Source organism: Poecilia reticulata, chromosome 13, assembly GCF_904066995.2.
Source record: "Poecilia reticulata chromosome 13, P_reticulata-male-v2, whole genome shotgun sequence".
In the NCBI taxonomy this organism is placed as follows: domain Eukaryota; kingdom Metazoa; phylum Chordata; class Actinopteri; order Cyprinodontiformes; family Poeciliidae; genus Poecilia; species Poecilia reticulata.
In genome coordinates this window covers 10975630-10995090 of record NC_088842.1, presented here as the reverse complement: position 1 = coordinate 10995090, position 19461 = coordinate 10975630, and the positions used below count along the sequence as shown (strand labels likewise).

The 19461-nt window shown below is 41.0% G+C and overlaps 2 protein-coding genes and 1 long non-coding RNA gene across 8 annotated transcripts in view; 2 read left to right on the top strand and 1 right to left on the bottom strand.

The window, feature by feature from the left end:
- The window catches only part of LOC103474659 (uncharacterized), an 18750-nt gene extending 18012 nt beyond the window's left edge, over positions 1 to 738 (top strand). For all 6 annotated transcript variants that reach the window (XR_014090435.1, XR_014090434.1, XR_014090432.1 and 3 more), the window contains one exon: positions 411 to 738. Coding sequence is in view for 1 of the 6 variants with exons in the window: in XM_081614238.1 (XP_081470364.1) it covers positions 411 to 551 (141 nt within the window). In the remaining 5 variants the exon portion in view is untranslated. The remainder of the gene's footprint in view (positions 1 to 410) is intronic.
- On the bottom strand, positions 76 to 13490 carry capn12 (calpain 12). Its single transcript, XM_008425779.3, has 22 exons — positions 13260 to 13490; positions 12946 to 13015; positions 12262 to 12380; positions 8091 to 8224; positions 7748 to 7919; positions 7587 to 7670; positions 6396 to 6481; positions 6239 to 6316; positions 5998 to 6170; positions 5654 to 5916; positions 5557 to 5568; positions 5384 to 5463; positions 4718 to 4840; positions 3854 to 3890; positions 3709 to 3780; positions 3578 to 3623; positions 1720 to 1781; positions 1519 to 1587; positions 1355 to 1433; positions 1139 to 1255; positions 578 to 630; positions 76 to 482 (listed from the first exon to the last, which is right to left on the bottom strand). The coding sequence occupies exons 1-22, from the start codon at positions 13461 to 13463 to the stop codon at positions 456 to 458; spliced, it is 2160 nt and encodes a 719-aa protein (XP_008424001.2). The 5' UTR covers positions 13464 to 13490; the 3' UTR covers positions 76 to 455.
- LOC103474657 (uncharacterized) lies at positions 12375 to 19461 on the top strand. The gene is made up of 5 exons (XR_535211.3): positions 12375 to 12643; positions 15063 to 15117; positions 15417 to 15523; positions 17380 to 17536; positions 17759 to 19461. It is a non-coding gene; the product is annotated as an uncharacterized LOC103474657 (long non-coding RNA).

Sequence of the window (19461 nt, the reverse complement as noted above, 5' to 3'; positions counted from 1 at the left end):
TAAAGAGTAAAAATATAACAAAAGTCTGTTTCCTGGGAAGAAAAACAGAGAAATAAAGAGGTTTTCACGGCAGAGTTGAAGACCTTTCCTAATTTTATTTAGATATGGCCAGAAAATGATGACAAATATAAAAAGCATGCATCAAGTATAACTGGCAAAAATCATGAAAACTTAAATCCAAGTCGGTTCAAAACTTGGAAGAAAAAAAAAAACTTGGTTATTATTCAGTTGACTAAATAAAAACACTAAAGTTCGAATATGAAAGTGAAAGCTTGAAGCAGTCTATTTTTTAAATCATTCAGATATATTTAACCACTCTATAAGTTGTTGATACAAGAACAACAAAAAAACTTAAACAAAGAGAGCTTTTCTTACAGAACACGTTACATTTTTGGGTTTTTTTCCCGCAGACGGCTCGTCTCGCGCCATCTGTAGCTCGTCTTCGTGCTGCTCCTTTACAGCACCAGAAACTGAAGCAGCCACTGAGCAAAACAGAGAGCAGAGAGCAGAAAGGTCCTGGTCAGATCTCGCCGGTCGGCGTGAACTCGTGATACGAGGAAAACGTTCGTCTACTCACGGAGTTGATGCCTCTGTCTTTCACCTCTGGGCTCGTCTCGGACTCAAACAGAGCTGAGGAGAAGGGAGGAACACATCACTGCATGTTGCGTCTTCTCAGAAAGAAGACACAAAAGAAAAATCATGCGCATGCTAATTAAATGTTCCAGGTAAAACACTGAACTGTAATGAACAGCTCAGAGAATAATTGACAGCGAGTGCTTAAGGAAAGCAGAAATGATCGGAGGCTTGTCTCAACTGCAGGGATATTTTCCAGGTACTACCCCGGTTCTCCGAGGCCCATTTCTCCCCCCCCCCCCCTCCTCTGTTTTCAATTTTACTTTGTGTTTAAAAGGTCTAAATTAAGTTACCAGGGGAGAAATTTACCCAGGAAACAAACCCTGGTGGGTAGGATCTGCTAGGGTCTGTTTTACATTTACAAGGATATCTTGGGCAAAGTTGTGTTAAGGAAAAAGTCTCCAACGAGAACAAGCAGCACGTTCCAGCCTTGAATAGTCAAAGAGCAGCATTTATTAGGTTACGTGAGACCTATTCTACTTATTATTAACCAGGTGTGAGTTACCGAAAAGTTTGCGCAGCCTGGAGATGCAGGAGACGAAGCCACGGAAGGATAGATGAGGCTCTCCGCCCACAAAGCGCTCAGAAAGGAGCTGGACCACCTTGCTGTCGCACTTCATTCCTGGCAAACCGAAACGACAAGCAGAGGTGCAAATGCAGCAGCAGTCTGCATGTTGGGGTGCATGTTGCTACCGTTGTTGTTTGGAGTTCCCGTTCATACCGGCGGCTTCCAGTGCCAAGCTGAGCTCGAAGGGGCTGATGCTTCCAGAAGAGTCCTCATCGAACTGAACAAAGATGGACTGAAGAGGAAAGAGAAACATTAGCGACAGAAACACCACCTTCTTTTTCCCTCTTAAGCAACGACTCTTGAGGTGCGAGCTTCACCTGCAGAGCGCGCAGATCAGCCAGCACGGCCTCGGCTTGCTCACGGCTCAGAGTGGAGCGACCCTCGGTCTGCCGACGGAGTTAAGACGACAGCAGGAGGTGAAGTTATGAGGACAGAGACCGTTTGTGCACCTGAGTGAGCCATCGGTGGCACAGAACTAAAAAAAAGACAGGAAGAGCGAGTGGAGGACAAAAGGATACGTCCTCTCCGAAGATGATCTGCCTGCACGTCTCCAGAGGCAGGTGGCAACTTTTGTCAAACACTGTTTTTGGGGCAGAAAGACGGGACAGTGGTGAAAGACGACGACAACAAGTGTCTATACGTCACAGTCCCAAACCGAGATGAGTTTATTTTTGCCTCACTATAGCACCAAGCCACCTTCTAGACCACATGTGTCAAACTCAAGGCCCGCGGGCTACATGTCGCCTGCCATGTCATTTTATGTGCTCCCCCCAGCGTTTTATAGGCCCATGATTGACTTAAAATAGGTTTAGAGGACGAATTGACAACAAACTACATCTCCTCCCATAATGCATTCCGGTGGTTACCAGCCAACATTACGGCTTCTCGCCTCTAGAGAGCAGCAGAGTCACCTCAAGCTGCTTATTGATTTTACCAGCGAATAAAACCGAGACATCGGCAAGCTAACATCAAAATGTCCAAGAAAAGAAACATCGATTTACGAGTAAGACTGTGAATGAAGATGTGCGAGTTGGTGTCAGGGCGGCAGGTCGCGCTAGACTTTTTTTGTTATCCATTATCTTGACCAACAACATTAAAAAAAAAAAAATCGGTCATGTACTATTTTTATCCGTGAAATTACAATCATATTAACATCGGCTATTTAGCCGCATTTTATGCGGTTTAGTTAATATTCACCGTAAATCCAGATCCCATCACAAATTAAGCAGGTAAATGCATCTGCATTTTTCTCCATAGTGACACAAACCACTGACTGTGGCCCCAATAACTTTTAATAAATTAAATTAAGCGACTTCACTTAAATTAGCATCACTTCACCCGCTGGGGTCTGAACGCACTTCCTCCTGGTTCCCATCTGCAGAAAAATCTGCACTAATTCATCAGTCAGTTGGATCTGTCTGATCCAAACAGACCAACTGAACTCTGAGTGTTTTACCCGGCGCGGTCCGGTGTTCGCTTTTACCAGAATTTTATTTATTTTATTTTATTTATTTTTTTGCGTGGTTTTGCTTCTCCGAAACGGACAATGTTCAGATGTTATGTCTGCAGCGCTCCTCCAGAATGCCGCTCCTGGGTAACGTGCACCAAGAAGGCTCCATTTCTTAAATCCGCTGGATGAGTTACTTCCAGCGGATTTTAATTCTTCGCAGCGGTGTAGCCTTGTCCGCAGTGGTTGAGCAGCGGACTGCGCATGTTACAGTCTAATTAACTTCTGCGTCGTCATTTATTTCCTCAAGATAAACTGCCGGTTCCTCAAATGGATTAACACAACGTTGCGTTCTCTTTAGTTTTCTCTGGTCTGTAATGGAGACTTGAATTTAACGCGCCATTTCAACCAAAGGTTTTGAATGCGCTTCCTAACCAGACGCGCCAAAGCGTTATTTAACAATATGAGGTGTTGTTTAATTTATTTTTAACATTGTATTTTCATACATTTATGCTAGGGCTGCCCAAGTCTTGTTTTCCAGAGCTACCATCTGCAACTTTAGAGGCATTCCTTCTCTAACACACCTGGATCATTGACTCATTATAAGCCTTTACAGAACTGAGTTGCTGCTGATGAGGGAAGTCAACCTTTTGTCTGGGGTGTGTTTTAGCAGGGATGCATCTAAAAGTTGCAGTCTGGAGGACTGGACCTGGGAACTCCTGATTTGTACCGTCAATGTGGCCCGTTGAGGGTGGCCAATATGCTGAAGTGGCCCTCGGTGAAATTGAGTTTGACACCCCTGTTCTAGACGGATGACCTCTGATTCATGTCATATTGCTACTTTGGCTCCATCTAGTGGCTAAAAAAAGCTACAGCAGCTTCCTTTGTCCGACGACAATGAGAACGCCACATTAAATCACAGATCAAACCTGAGTTGATCAGCTTCATGATCTCTTGAGCATTCAGCCTGTCATCCTGCGGGAGGAAAAACAAAAATCACAGTGAAATCCAAAACATTTGTTTTATATATTGAGAGGTCACGAAGGGGAGCAGCTCTTACTGGGCCGGCCTTCTCGTCAAAAGTCTTCTCAACTTTGGTTTGGTCCTCGGGGAGGACAGGAGCGGCCATGACCTGAGTGAAAGGCTCAGTTCAACCCAATCGGTCAGGAGGAATCCCTTGAAGCTGAGTGTGTGTGTAAACTCACTGGTATGTAGTCAGAGGAGCAGGTGAAGTCCTGAACCCTGGATGTGACAGAAAACAGCAGTGAACCTCTTTAAAGGCATTCTTTATTTGAAGCTCACGTCACACTGCAAGATTTTGTGCAAGAGTTCAATAAACCATGTAGTCGCTGATGGTTCTCTGCCTGATCAGGTCTTCATGTCCAACCCAGCTGGGTTGTGTGACCAGAACTTCATGACATTGATGGAAACAAAAGGTGGAAGAGTCCAAGTCGCTCAAAGCGTCAAAGCGCTTCCAGGTCAGATTTTTACCTGCCAAGCACTTTGTGTAATCTAATGGCTGTATTACACGGTTTCACAGTGTAAGGGTTTGTCTATCCTCACATGATTGTCTAGAATAAATTTTTCTTGCTGGGAGAAGCTGGTGCTTTTCCCATCCGTCACAAAACACAAAACTCTGAGTACAAGCTAGCTGTTTGTCTTTTCTGCCAAATATCTTCCATCTTTTTCACTCTCTTTTAATTCACAGCTTGTTTTACTTAAACAGAAATGGCTGACAGTCTGTTGTAAGGTATTATAATTTAAGTCCTGAACTCATGTTGTAGTTTAAAGCACACTTCTGATAATAAATCCCATAATCTAAGGTTGTTTAGAATAAAGGCACAGAGTCTAGAGTCGGCTGTGAAGTTGTTTTGAGTTATGAGACATATAAAGCTTATCGAGAGCTTCAGTCAGCTTTCAAGAGAACCTGTCCATCAGTTTTCTACACCAAAGTAACCCGAGCAGAATAGTTGCAAGGATTCTCCTATAGGTACATCCTGGATAGGTGTCCGGTTGTTTACGGGACAACACAAAGGACAGACAAAAAAAAAAAAGGTCCTTCAGCTCACCCAAGAGTGTTTCTTGTTTTGGAGAAAATGCGAATGAAGAACTCTCCTGGCTGGTTGGGCTGATAAGTGGATCCGATGATGACGTAGTGACCCGGATCCAGACGCAGCTTCCTCCAGACGCCTCTGTGGATCCGAATCAAGAGGCATTTCATGAACAGATCAGAGTACGGTGTAAAAGTTTTAAGTCAGACAGGATTAGTTTAAAGCAGGAGCAAATGTTTAGAGAAAGATCATCAGAAAACTTTGAAAAGCGAAAAAAGCTTCTAGCAGCGTCCAGTTTTTCTTGCTCATGCAAGCCAATGATCTCTACTTCAAACTTTTAGATAAACTGAATTTAAAACTTCAGGTTATCTTTTGATAACTTTGTTTTAAAACTGCAGTAGGCAACAAAACAATAATTCAAGGTTGAATTTAGACAAACATTTTTGTCAGATTTCCTTAATTTTAACCATTTAAACTCTTCTTCTGTAATTTTTTTCATATTGTATTTGCAAAAAAACTGAAAAATATTAAAGTTTCCAAACAAACATAATTGACTCTGGATCTTGAGCTACTTCTGTATGTAGAGGTCGTGGTATTGAAAAAGTATTTTCTCCTTGCTTTTGTACACTGAAGTTTAAATAAAGGTCTGCTCCAGATTTTCAGACTAAAGGAAAACACTCTCACCTCTGGGCCCTGTATGAACCAGAACGACCCACCGGACGGTTTTTCATAAAGAAGCTGCGGTCCAGGCAGGCACCTTGTACCTATGAAGAGAAACAGACAAAAAAAACAATTAAAACTTCACAGAAATACGAAATGACTTGAACGTTACGTAAAGCAGATCGTTTGTAACTTACCTCAGGAGTTACCTGAGAAAAAGAACGACAACAGATGAGTTTACGGGAGAACATGAGCTCGGACGCCCTGGATGTGACGGACTCGTTTAGCTCTGACCTTGTAGACGTGGAAAGCGATGTACAGAAAGTTGATCTTGTCATTCTGCCGGCGGTTTTTCTGCAGCAGCTCCACCAGCACCGTGCAGTGCTTCGCTTTCTGCTTCTGCGTCCCGCCTTTGTTCTTCTCTTTCAGAACCTCGTCGCCCTTGTCGACCTTGTCCTCGTCGCCGTCGTTGTCGTCCTCCTCTTCTTCCTCGTCGTCGTCTTCCTGGTCCTGCTCTCTGAGCACCAACTCGAACTGGGGGTTCTTCCAGAAGGACTCTGGTGTGAATTTAAAGAGGAAAGCAGCAGAGCTGTGGTGGGTGTGCGGACGGATGAAGGCGGAGACCTGACCGGACGTACTGTTGTATTTGCGGCTGCCGCCAGCGGAGCTTCCCGGTAGCCAGGAGCCCTTGTGTTCGCTGATGGTCCAGGTAGACTGACTGGTGGATGCGTCTCCGTCCTCCAGAGAGTCTGGACTCACGCTGCAGAGCTCCACAACGTTAAACATCGTGCTGAAGTCACCGGGGCTGATCCTGAAACACAAGTTACAACCGGATCACCTGCCGCTCCCACGGGTTAGAGTTTAGCCTCTCCTCCGTACCAGAACTCCCCATCTTCTTCCAGCTTGAGCTTGAGCCGCTGCTTCTCTGACTGCTCCGTGTCCTCCCACTCCTTGCACCTGCAGCGACGGACACATGCAGAGGAGAAACTCAGGCTGCGCAAATGATCCGCTCCTCTCTGATTCATCTTTTGCTCACTTGTCACTCCAGGAGCCGCAGAACTCAACAAAACCCCACGGGTTCCTCAGCTTCAGCAGCAGAACCTCCTCCGATCCTCTTGCTACCTGAAACATTAACAGGACGAGGAGGAATAAATGAAATCCAAATGCTTCACTGCAAAAAACACAAACTCCTACTTGATCCTTTTGTCTACTTTCTAGTGTAAATATCTCAGTACACTTGAAATAAGACGGAAAGGCAACTTTTCAGCAACATATAGGAGATTTAAGTAAATAACTCGTTAATATTGCTAAAAAAAGTACTAGTTCCACTGACATATTATTTCACTTAAAACAAGACATGTTCCACTTTTAATAAGAGAAATCATCTACATGTGGAGCTAGTACTTTTTCATCAATATTAAGGAATTATTTGCTTAAAAAATGCTCCTATATCTTGACAAAAAGTAACTTCTAAGATATTTGCACTAGAAACTAGAAAAAAATATATTTTGTATTTTTGCAGTGTTTCAAGAAGTCATATCAATGATAAAATAAAAAAAAAAAAACAGAAAATAAAATGAGCTTTGCGGGTGTGAGATAACCAGAATTCAGGGTAAGATGATGGCAATTAAATGATGGAAACACATTTAAACAGAGGTTCCTGTGAAGATCATCATATAAAGTGCAATTCACAGACAAATGAAAAATTTTAATGTTTGCTCAGAATATCTAAAAAAATAGACTTTAATAAAAGCAATTATTTATTTTATCGTTCCATGTTTTTGTCAGTGTTTTTACAAATGTTACTTCATTGGAAAGATACTATTGCCATATTGAAGCTCAATTTTTGCATATTTTTTTTTATCGGTCCAATGTAAAATTCTAACGTTAAACGTCACGTATTGATTAGCTGTGAGTGAAAGTAAATCTTTTTTAACAGAAATAAAAGCTTGAAAACATCAAGCCTGTGTGTAATTAAAGTCCATCATTCAGTGGATGGAGTTACAGAAATAGCAATATTCTAATTTATCTGACATGACTGTATATCCTTTCATTTTGAAAATGTGTTACAATGTTAAAAGTTCCTTCTTTTTGATTTTACAATTTAAACATTTCGGTTCAGAATAAATATTTGAATCAGTACGAAGTTAGACGATTAAAAGAGGACTTGGAGGAATGTGAAAACTGCGTGGAGGTAAACCCAGACAGCAGCATGAGTTTTCCTGACCTTGTCTGTGTCTGTGATGGCATAGGCGTGGCCCTTTACCAGCCCGTCAGCCGTCACCTTTCCGACCTCGCTGTAGCTCTTGGCCTGTTGAGGGACATAAAAGTTTCTCAGCGGGGAAACGTCTCATATTCCAGCGGCGTGGCGCCAGACGCTCAGAGTACCTGGATGAAGCAGCTGAGCAGGCTGCCTCTGGACAGAGCGGCGGTCAGGATCCTCCAGAGGACCGGAGGGGTGCGGGACGTGACAGGAAGAGAGTACGCGATGCCTCCCGTGAAGTCCTCCATGCCCTCCGAGATGTTGCCGCCCTTCAGGCTCCCGTAGGACCCAACCAACCTGCAACAGCAGGTGAGGGGCGTTTATCTGCACCGGCTGAGAGTTTGACTGCTGAGGACACACACACTCTGTGTGTGTGTCCCCTCAGCAGTCAAACTCTCACACAGAGTGTGTGTGTGGGTGATCACAGTCATTACAGCACAGGAACATATGCTGCTAGTGGCAACTGACTTGGCATAGGCCTTCTCCACCAGGGCGCTCCAAAACTCGTTGCGGGTGCGAGAGTAGCTGAAGAGCAGACGGCCTTCGCGCACTGGCAGCCTGTCATCCACAACCACCTCCACCCACTCACCATACTGCCAGAACTGCACAGAGAGACAGAGAGGAAGACTGGATGTGATGAGTCAGGAGGAATTACGCAGAGCGTGAACTTCGTGTTCAAAGATCCGATTTGTCCTGTGCGTACACTCTAAACAACAATAATATTTTACAAATTTAAAACATTTATTTGTTAGAAATATGTCAGAGAACGACACCACTTCACTTCATGTTTCTTTGTTTTCATCAAAGTACCTGAGAGAAACAAAGTTGCTGAGTAATACTGCTTGTAGACAAACTGACATTTATTCTGAATTTGCATTTTGCAAAGGCTAGCTGACTTTATTTGGGTTAAAGCATGTCTGAAAAGAATGAAACCATTTTAAGGCAGTTTTCTCAGTCGCTCTGTATTTGTACATCTCCCATCTGGTCTGATCAGCTTCCCTGTGATTTCTAAAAAAAAAAAAAAAAAATACATATATATATATATATATATATATATATATATATATATATATATATATATATATAATCACCACAGTATGATGCTGTCACATTGCACTCATCACAATGTAATGTTTGTTACTGTGTGATGTTTTCTATGACTTCGTATTTTTGTGTTTTTATGACGTCAAGCACTTTGGACTTTCTTGTTGCTGAAATGTGTTATATGAATGAACTTGATTAATTCATTGTGGTAATATATAATAAGCATACATGTTTATTATTTATTTGTTAAGAAAATAAAGGCTTCAGAGTTTTAAAATTTTTTTACATATCCACTAAAAATCAAAAACATTAAACTGCAAACAGATGGGTGCTTTACATATTAATGTTTTAGACAAGATCTGTGGATTGTATTTTATGTTGAAAGAATGCTTAATAAAACTAATCAAATTAAAAACAGCTAACTTAATACCTAAATAATGTGAGACTTTTTGATCAAGTGCAACTTGATCAAAAAACATCTTTTAAAAAGTATTTTATTTATAAATTCAGAAAGAGTCAAATTACCTGTTCAACACTCAAAATTGAAAGTTTTGCACTTGAGCGTTTGCAAGCCGGAGCCACGTCTAGAGTTCAGAGCAGCCGATCAGTGACAGTTTTATGAGTCAGCGTCTTTTAACCTGACTCACTACAGACGGGCAGGAAGTGGTTTTGAAAACCCTGGGCAGCTGGGTTCCTTCATCATTTCACCTCCTGCGTTGTGCGGCTTATGTACGTCTGAGTGGGCTGAGCACACAGCCTTGTGGAGCACCTGGACTCAGGGTCCAGGTACCAGAGATGTTTCTTACAAATGTTGGGGTCTAAATTGTTTTGTTTTTCCAGGTGCACCACTGAGGCGTTCAGTGTCTGGGGAAAGTCATCCTGACTCAGTGAATTCAGTTGGTGATTTTATTAATATTGTGTTTTTTTGTTAATTTGGATCCACATCAAAATGTATTATAAATGATAAATAAGACATCCTTGGCCTAAAGGTTCCTGCTCACTGACTGGCATCTTTCTGACACCATTCTGCACATATAAACAAAATTACGATGCATCTTTTGGTTCAGCTTTCTGCACCTTTTCCTGTCGTGGCTGCATTGTTTGTGATATTTTTGCGTGTGTCATGGTGCTAGCCGGGTTTCTGGGAGTAGCTCAGAGCAGGCCTGGACTGGTCTTCAGTGACTGCTGCTGTGTGTGGTCCTGCCGGTGTTAACTCACACAGTTGGGACATAAACCTGTTTGGATGATGAAACTCTGAGGGCAACTCTACTGGCAAGTCTCTGCGTCCGAGTAAAGCAGCAGTAGCAGTGAGACTAGCATTAGAATAAATCTCCTGGAGCTTTCTGCAGGTCCTCCGGAGTAACGGAAACACACCTGTAAAGCGAGTGTTTGTGCGCGCGTGTGTGTGTGTGGGTGTGTGTGTGTGCGTGTGGGGGTTTGTCCCAGGAGGAGCCACTCTGTGCACGTCCAGGCGGCTCTCTGCAGGTGAAACGAGCCTCAGTCCTGCTTGTTCAGTCACGCCACATTCTCCCCTCTGAAGGTCCAAAGCTCCGCAGGGTGAAATCATCGCTCCACCGTCTGCTTGTTTTTGTGAACACGAGACGTCTACCGAGATTAATTTCATTGATCTGAGCGGGTCGGAGCCAGAGAATGTTGATTTTAATCACAATGTCTAATGAGCTGATGGAGTTTATGCTTTTCTCTGGCGGAGCGATTGCTCACAGATGAGTTGATACCTGTTCAAAGCTGCTGTGTCAGCAGCCAGATGAGCAGACATCAGATTGCGCTTCTGTGAAATGACGGAGCCAAATCTGATAAAATGTTAACAAATTGAAAGAATCTGTTACCTGAAGCAAACGGGCGATTTATCATTATTCATAAATCAAACGTAATTGTTTATGAATAAACAGTCTGCTGATATCGTGCAAAAATATGAACTCATCTCTGATTGTTTATGTTTTGTTTCCGTGGAGCTAAACTATCTCATAACTTAAACTATTGATGGATGCTGACCGTTATGGTCACTTTTTGCTCTTCTTCTGCCCAAGCTAAGAAAATTCAAGAACTGATGGTGAAGATCACTTCAAAGGGAACAAAAACTCGTCCTGGAATATTTTCTACAATCTTTATGAGAAATGTTGACCATTCTTTCAGAAGAGTATCAGTGAGGTCAGACACTGATGTTGGACGAGAATCCCAACACTCTGGGTTGAGGTCAGAGGGCAGGTGTCTGTGATTTGACCAATTTTTGTTGTTTTTATTTATGTTTGTTTGAGTTCATTATTGTTTTAATGGTGATGTCATATAGTTTCATCTTTTTGCATTTTGTTTCTAATTAATTTTTATGCTCCATTCTTTGTGCATTTGACACTTTAACAAATGTTTGTTGAAGCCGTCTGCAAGATGCTGGATTTTATCCGCCTGTGGTCGTGGGAGAAATTGATTTTTTCTACCAGGGACAGTAAATAATATTTTGATAAAAATCGGCTCTTCAGATGTTATTTTTGAATTCCAGTTTAAATCTTATTTTAAATAACCAGATAATTGTGGAGGATGCTGTTTGCATGGGCTCAGGTTGGCACCAATGTTGGCTTAAAAAGTCTAAATCAAACATTTCATCTTCACCTATGAGACTTTTTTTTTGTTGTGTTTAATTTTTCTGAATCTGCCAGTCATTTTCCAACATTTAACAGTGACGTGAATTGTGGTTTTACAATTGTGCAAGCTGATGATTACCAATGATTAACCGTAACTAATTTGTCTCTTTTCACAGCTAAATGTGTTTCTAGTGTAACTCAAAGTTCTGACAGTAAAACCATCTAGAGAGATTTCCTTTCCACTAACTCAGTTAAACTTTTTGAAAGTAAATCTAATTATTTCTTGACTTTTGATTTGTTTCTGTTCTTCATGCTGCCCCTTAAATTCAGGATGATGTTTAATAAAACTGCTGTCATCAACTCCATGCGTTAGTGTTGCTGTTGTTGTCTTTAATTAAAAGTTAAACGATTTGCTGACCATTGCTTAAGAATTGTGGTGATAATGTTGAAAGTTCTGGCTGCTTTTAAGTTTCATTAATGAAACTGAACTGAATGTGTTGCTCAGGCTCTCAAATTAAATTGCCATAGTAGTTTTATTATTATTGTTGTTGTTATTATTAGTTAGTATTACTATTATCAGCAGTAGTGGTGATTGTTGAAGTTTCATTAGTAGTTATAGTTTAAGTAAATAGAAGTATACGTAACCTTTCTAATAGAAACATATTGAAATTAATTAAACATACGTTGTTGTTGTTATTATTAATATTATTATTATGCTTGTTTTTTGTGCTGAATATAATTGTCATTAACATGAATAACTAGACGAGTAGCTGTAGCATCGATTGCTGCTGCACTCTGAGTAGTAGAATAGTTTTGTAATAGCAATGCAATCTTTGGTGATTGATTTTTTATCATTTTCCTTCAGAGTGGTTCAGTTCATTTTTCTTAAATTTGACCTTGTTTGTCACCAACGCTGAGTTTGAAGCTGAGGAAGAGCAACAAAGCAAAAGAGCAGGAGGCGATTAAAGATGGTGGTCGGTGTGTGAGTCTTTACTCACCCTGAAATGGAAGATCCCTGCGTACGAGTCCGACAGGCTCTGGTTGGAGGGAACCACCGTAGCAAAGAGCTTCGAATGGACGGTGAGCGCGGAGAGGGCAGCCAGCAGCCAGCAGTCACCTGGTGAATAAAACAAGCGCACAGTCCAGTACGAAGCAACGGCATCTCTAGACGTCTAGTGTTAGTCTAAAAGTGATTGCATGTTTTTTATATTTTAGGTTTTGCATGCTGTATGTAACACGATCCAGGGCAACATAAAGCCGCATTCCTCCCCCACAGCAAACATCTGTTCTGTCGCCAAGCGATGCTGCAGGAACCGTCTGCATTTGCGCGAAACTCAAGTTTTAAACGAAACCACATGGTTGAAGAAGAGGCTGCAGGAGGTGATTACGTAATGTGTTATTAGACATATTTACACATGACTGGAGACCAAACTCTTTATTCCACAAATCCCATGAATGGAGACAATTTGATGCTGTGCAGAAAACAGGGCTTGTAAAATCAAGGGGGTACAAAGGACTGGTCCAGTCCAAGAAATACTTCTCTCTCCTTCTTTACCAATAAGAGCAAGCTGCATGTTCTCAAACTGTCTGACTGTTTTAAATTCATCATTCATGGATTTAAATCTTCCATGGTGTTATGCAACGCCAGTTTATAAGAAATCCATTGTGATTGGTGCTCTTACCCAGTTGGCCCTGACAGATATCTGTGGTCCCAATGGTGTCCTCCACAAACAAGGCATCTGCACTGATTTCCTTAAGAAAAGCAACAACGGCAGCTGAGACCATGAGTGACATAGTAAGAAGTCAAGACGGACTTTAAAAATCCAAAAATACAGTTTTTGGGGAGATAAGTAGAGATTTTGGGGGGAAATATACCAAATTTAACTGACAAATTTGGGCAAAGTTTTTAAATGTGAAAAGATCTTGGCAAAACGTTAGAAATACACTCTTAAGGTTTCATTTGTTAAAAATATAATATCATTTATGGCAGTCACACCTTGGGTCGCTTCCATTTGATCTCCTTCGCTGGGTTTGGATCTTTGGGCATCCCGATGGACTTCTGCTCAGCAGGAAATGTGGGGTCTGCAAACAGCTTCTTGTCCTTCAGACACTCCTGCAGCAGAGCGTCGAAGTCCTGGTTCTGGAACTTCACCGGGTTGTCAATGGAGCCGAGAGGGGCCGCAGCGCCGTCAGAAGCCATGTTGCCCGCAGGAGGAGGAAAACCCAACTGGTGAAAGATGCAAACTGAGAGCGGCCGGCATTTAAATAGGAGAGCACACACCCACCGGATCCAAGGAGCGCCTCCCCGGCTTGGTCCTGACCAGAAAGGAATGCAGAAAGGCCCCGGGGCCCCAGAGGAGCTGGAGTCCCTGTAATGACTCGGTGCCAACGAGGGCTTTGATCTGTCTAATTTGACATCCACCATCACCTGAGCGGACAGGAAGAAAAGTGTAAAAACAGCAGTCCTACCGTTAAGAGGCACTTCTTCCATCTTCCTCCTTAACTCAGCTTGTTTCTTCTTGTTTCTGTGTATTATCCTCTCCAGGTAGATCCAGCTCAGGGTGTTTCTGTGAGATGATCTACACCCATATTCCCAGAAAATGCAGATACCTGTTTTTTCATGTTTAAAATCTGATCCTTGCAGCTTGAATGCCACACCCACAAATAGAAATAATAATTTAAAGAAACTTTACTTGAGTATTCAATGGACAGAGATACAGCAATCTACAAATTAAATTTGACGTTTTTATTTTATACTTCACTTTTTAGGGTAATTAGATGCGTGTTTGTGATTCGTTTCCCCTGAGGCGAAATATGAGGTGACACGTTCTCTTCAAAAGGGGAAAAATGAGCGGATGTGTCATGGAAATCTGGAGCACAGCGGCATCTTGGGGCTCCAAGACAATCATTAAGTGACATCTACATACGAACCAGCTGTTTGGTTGTGACGCCAAAGGGAATAAGTGTCTGTTCAGGACGTTAAGAGATGTGAGAAAAAAAAGTAATGCAGCCTCATGTTGGTAGAGAGTGGCATCATTCATTGATGAAAGTGAAAACCATATTGACCTTACATAACACAGGGTAGAATAGAATATATAAAAAAGGAAAGAACAGGATTTAGAACAGTAATAATGGTACTGTGCACATTCAGGACAATATCATGACATAAAAATAGTGTGCAGTTATCAGAAATGTCCTTCTCTCATCCAAGGAATGTGCAACTAGGTAGGATTTTTTTTTTTAAATGAACATAATCTGAATTTGCATTTGTCCATTAATAGTCTAACAGACAATTTACAATATATGAAAAACAACAACTGTACAGAAAATCAGAGGTGATAAAGATGAGTAGAAATGGTACTTGAAATGACTAAAACTGAGCACATAGCAGCACAAATGCCAGCATGGATTGTTTTCACTGGGAGCAGTGGTGGTTACCCGCTGCTGGGAGGAAGGATCTGCGGTAACGCTCCTTTGTGCATTTAGGATGCAGCAGTCGGTCACTGAAGGAGCTCTTTAGCAAGGATTATTTTACCCAGAATCCTTTTGTATCCCACCAGCTGTTCTAGAAAAGATGACAAGGTTATATCCACATTGTTTTAGCTAAAACATTAAAGATTTCTAAGATTAAACTCGTTTATATGGAAGAATGTAAATCAACCTTTCACCCTGAGGAAACTCTCCAGCTTTTAAAAGACTCACATTAATCTGCATATTAAAAATCACACCATGTTTGATTATTTCCCCCAGGATGAAGTTTGATTTTTTATTTTTCATTTCATTTGCATCTGGACTTCAGGTCACATATATTTGAAACTTCAGCAGCTTTAAAAGGTCTAAAGGCATTACCAGAGGTGAGTAGTAACTAATTACATTTACTCATCTTATTATTTTCATTTTGGTCTATAAAATACCACGATTTGTACACAGCTTTGTATTTTTGTATTTCTGATGACAATATTCCAAATATCAAATCAAATATCAGTACTTGAGTCATCTTTTTTCCAAATAGTTTTTGACTAATACTTGTGTAGTTTAGTTTCTTGGACGGCTACTTTTTATTTTTTTACTTTTACGCCGGTAAAAGTATGTTGAAGTAGAGCTAATCTGATTCAAGTACAATTTTTTTGTCCTCTTCTGTCTCCTCTGCAAGTTTCTCTGTCGGAGACCAAATAAACAAAACAGGTTGCAGTTCCATAAAACAAGCAGCAGGGGGCGGTCTTCTCCACCGGCAGGACCCGCACCATGTGGCAGCTAATGGTAACATGATGATTAGGTTTCTGTAAAGCAGCGTAACGCGGTACTTTCACTGTCGCTGTTGATTTACTGAACATCTGATTTAAAAACAAAATTAAATATAAGATAAATATCATAAACAGATTTACCCCCTCCCCTCTGTTTGCACTGCTGGTGAAAAGCTACTCAGCACCAACTTTTTATCAAATGTTTTCTCTTGGTTGGAATATAAATGTGTTATTGTAGAAATGTGTGCTGTGTGAATGTATTAAAGGATGAAATTGTAATGCTACTATCCACTTTATAGCTAAAACTGACCTAAGTTTTCTTCACGCTCTAAAAAAAATGTATCAGGCCTTAAAAAAACTATCTACATTATATATGGCCTTTGTGCCAACTCAAAGACAAAAATGCAGATACAGATACACTGTGGTCTACCGTAGATCAGCACTGTACTACACATTTTCAGCTAAATGCAATTTGGGAATCACTCTGCTGGTGCAGAAATATTGTTTTCTGTGTGTCAAACCCTGTTTCATCTCCTATTTATCTTCCATTCACAAAGTAAAGGAAATATACTGTGTCTTTGTTATGACATCCTGCAACATAAGGAGCCACTCACAGTAAAGTATTATATACAATTCAGTTCTGTTTATTTATATAGAGTCAATTCACAAGGTCCTTTACCAAAACAGGCCAATCTAATTGAATCACAGACGTTTGATCATCATTGTCGACAGGTGCTGTCAAGTTCAAACTGGTTCAAATGTTTTCTGTCTAAGGAAACCCAGCAGATTTGATTTGCAGTGAGTGAAGCTGGTTTTTGTGTTGAGTTCAGGAAACTCTCCTGTCTAAAAAGTTCATAGGTCACGGTTAGAAACAAGAATGAATACCTCAAATAGTCACATGTCCTGGACTAATTAGAAAAAGCAATCAGAGTCTAAAGATTACAACTTCTGATCAAAACTCGCTTTAAAAGACTTCTAAAAATCAGACACCGTGGAAGCAAAGCACAGAACTATGTGCTTAATAAAACACATAAAATGTTTCACAAATACCATTTGTGACCTTGCTTTTTGATCCACTGCACCAGCTCTGCTTCCTAATAAACCACTTAGAGCCATTTTCTCAAACTGGCTACAGGATGTTTCTGTGGTGGACGTTACAAACACCCAAAATAAATTTAGGATTAAATCGTCTGCAAGACAAGCAAGAAAGAATCAAATTAGACATAAAGTTTATTAGAACCAACGGCCAAGTAGATGAGCAGCTGAGTCCCATTTTCTTTGCTTTATGAGACACTTCTCCAAAGAAAAGTATGGAGACACTTCCTGCTTTTATCTGTTCTTTTTCACTTTTTGAAAACAGACTCGATCGATTAAAAATTATCACAACTTCAGATAAGGTGCTCTTTTCTACGTTGAGATCAGAGTTGCCAAGTTTTCGCCAACGTTCCCTCTTTAGGGATTATTTCTTTCACTGAAATGTGAATTAAAATTGCGGTCTATCAATCAATTATGCAATGCCTCTAGGTGGGAATTTGACTTTGTTTCTTTTGTTTCGATGATGTACCATGAATTGAGTCAAAATCCTGTTTTACCGTTGCTTTAAAATGTCTATAAAACTACAGTATTTTGTGAGTTGCACCTGTTGTTAAAAAACGGAGCGACAAATTGACCTGACAGTTTACACAAAGAGAGTGCATTAAGAAAGAAATATCAGACATTTGCAGAATATCATCTTGTAACTTATAAGCAGCAGTTTTTAAATACTCATAACTGTTTATAGCTATTTTCAACAAATGACAAGACAGTAATCAAGTGTTTTGACAAACCAGCCCATTATCAGAGTACTCATCAGTACTTTTGCTCTGCAAATAGTCACAGGAAGTCGCGGTCAGGACATCTTATGAGCTCGGGGCCGGACTAAAACGATCCGAAGTGCAGCTTCAGCGGCACTCGATATGGTCAGCAAGGCTTTCTACACAGGGCAGCACAGACTATGGGGCACCACAAAATGAAAGACATAAGACAGCAGGTAATGAAATTTGGCATGACATAGTACTAAATTAAAGAGTTATTTTTTAATACGGCTGGATTACTCTGCAAAGAGCGGATATTATTTAAACTCCAGTTTGAGATCCATTAAATCATTATTTCAGTAAGAAGACACAAGAAATGTGTGATTGCACAACCTTTAGACTGAAAGTGAAAGTAAAATGTCAAAATCAGTTCATGTGATATGATTGTTGTTTTGCAGGATTAACTTTTCTGGGGAAGCGAGGGAATGTCTGTCGGCGTTCGGGACAGCAGAAGGGAGGCGCCATTTGGCAATGACCGTCGTATTTGTCCGTCTGTAAGTTGGCACGGCTGGTCAGCTCCAGCACAAACCAGTGTCCTGTCCAGACCCCTTCATCATACGCTCGATTTCACCAAAGCGGTCAGACTGACCTGGACTAAACAAACTGGAAGAATAGCGACACAGATCCGCCTAATGGTCGCCGTTTAACTCCATTCATCGGCTCTCCATTATGCCCGTTCCCTCTTTGAGGATAGGATTATACGCGGCCTCAGTCACAAAGGTCAGAGGGCCGAGCAGACACTCCCACACCTCCGTGACCCGCTCTGATCCCACGACCTCGGCACCAGCGGGCCCCCACTCCCGGACCCGGCTCTCCCTCCCCGCCAGTTGACCGGCTTTGTCCTGTTTGTCCCGACCCGTTTTCTGCCGTATCACTCACACGCATCACAGCAAGCTGAACAATCAGGGGATGGAAACCTGATTACCGAGCGGCAACACCGCAATCCACACAACACGCAAACAACAGCAAGAAAAATTTTTATTTTTAATGCAATTATTCTGTTTTATGATCTTTTACTCCATTTGATTGGACTGAATTTGATCATTTCCCATTTCTTGATCCTTTCCTGCATTTCTTCTTCTCTTTTGTGTTGGATCTTGAAAATATTTTATTTCTGTCTCAGTATATGAATTAAATATTTATTCACTCACTTAGCAAACAAACAAAGTAGTCAAGCTTTTGGTAGACTGGAAAATCATCTCCAATAGATAAAGGAACATTTCGTGCACATTTTCATAATATTCCTGTAGAGCTCTGTGTTTACAGAAAATACTCATTAAACCTTCTCTAGCAAATAATAATGCTCTTCATTAAGCCCTATGGGGCCTCGTATCGCACTGCCAGCAGTTGCTACAAACATCTAAATGAACAAAATAAACAAAAAAGACCAAAATACATACAGATGTACTAATGAAAGAACTAAGTATTTTTACCCATTGAGTAAAAATAACCCATTGTAGTTTCCTATCAGACATGCACTCACGCTGTCACACTGTTGGAGGGATTGCTGAAGAGCAACTGCTGCATCATGTAATATATATTTGGTATGTGTATATATATATTTTGATCTACATTTTCATTTTCCAATAAATACTTATTTGTTTCCATAAAGGTCAGTAAGGACCAGACCAAAATTCAACTGAGAATTGATTTTCAAAGTTTTCATCCAACATCACCGAGCCAGCGTATAACTTTTATTTTAAAAATGTGGGTTTTTTTTGCATATTTGTTAAAATTATCACCATGTCATGACAGATTATTTTGAGACAGATAATCTATGAGAAAATCAAGCTCCTTCCTGAGCTACTACATGTGCTAAAAGCTGAGAAACAGCTTGTCGTTACAGGAAAACTGTTTACCCGCCGTGGCCATCGGTGGCCATGCTAACTAACCCTAGCATTTGTGGCAAGGTTAAGTTGTGGCAAACCAGAAGTGTGTACATAAGGACGATTGACAGCACTAAGACCCTCCTCCTGGCTCTGATTGGTTGTTTCCAGACGTGCCAGATGAGCTAAATTTTTTCACAAATTATCTGTCACATACTATCACGTGTCTCAACACAGTGACAGTTTTAACAATTAGGTAAAGAGCATAGATTCTT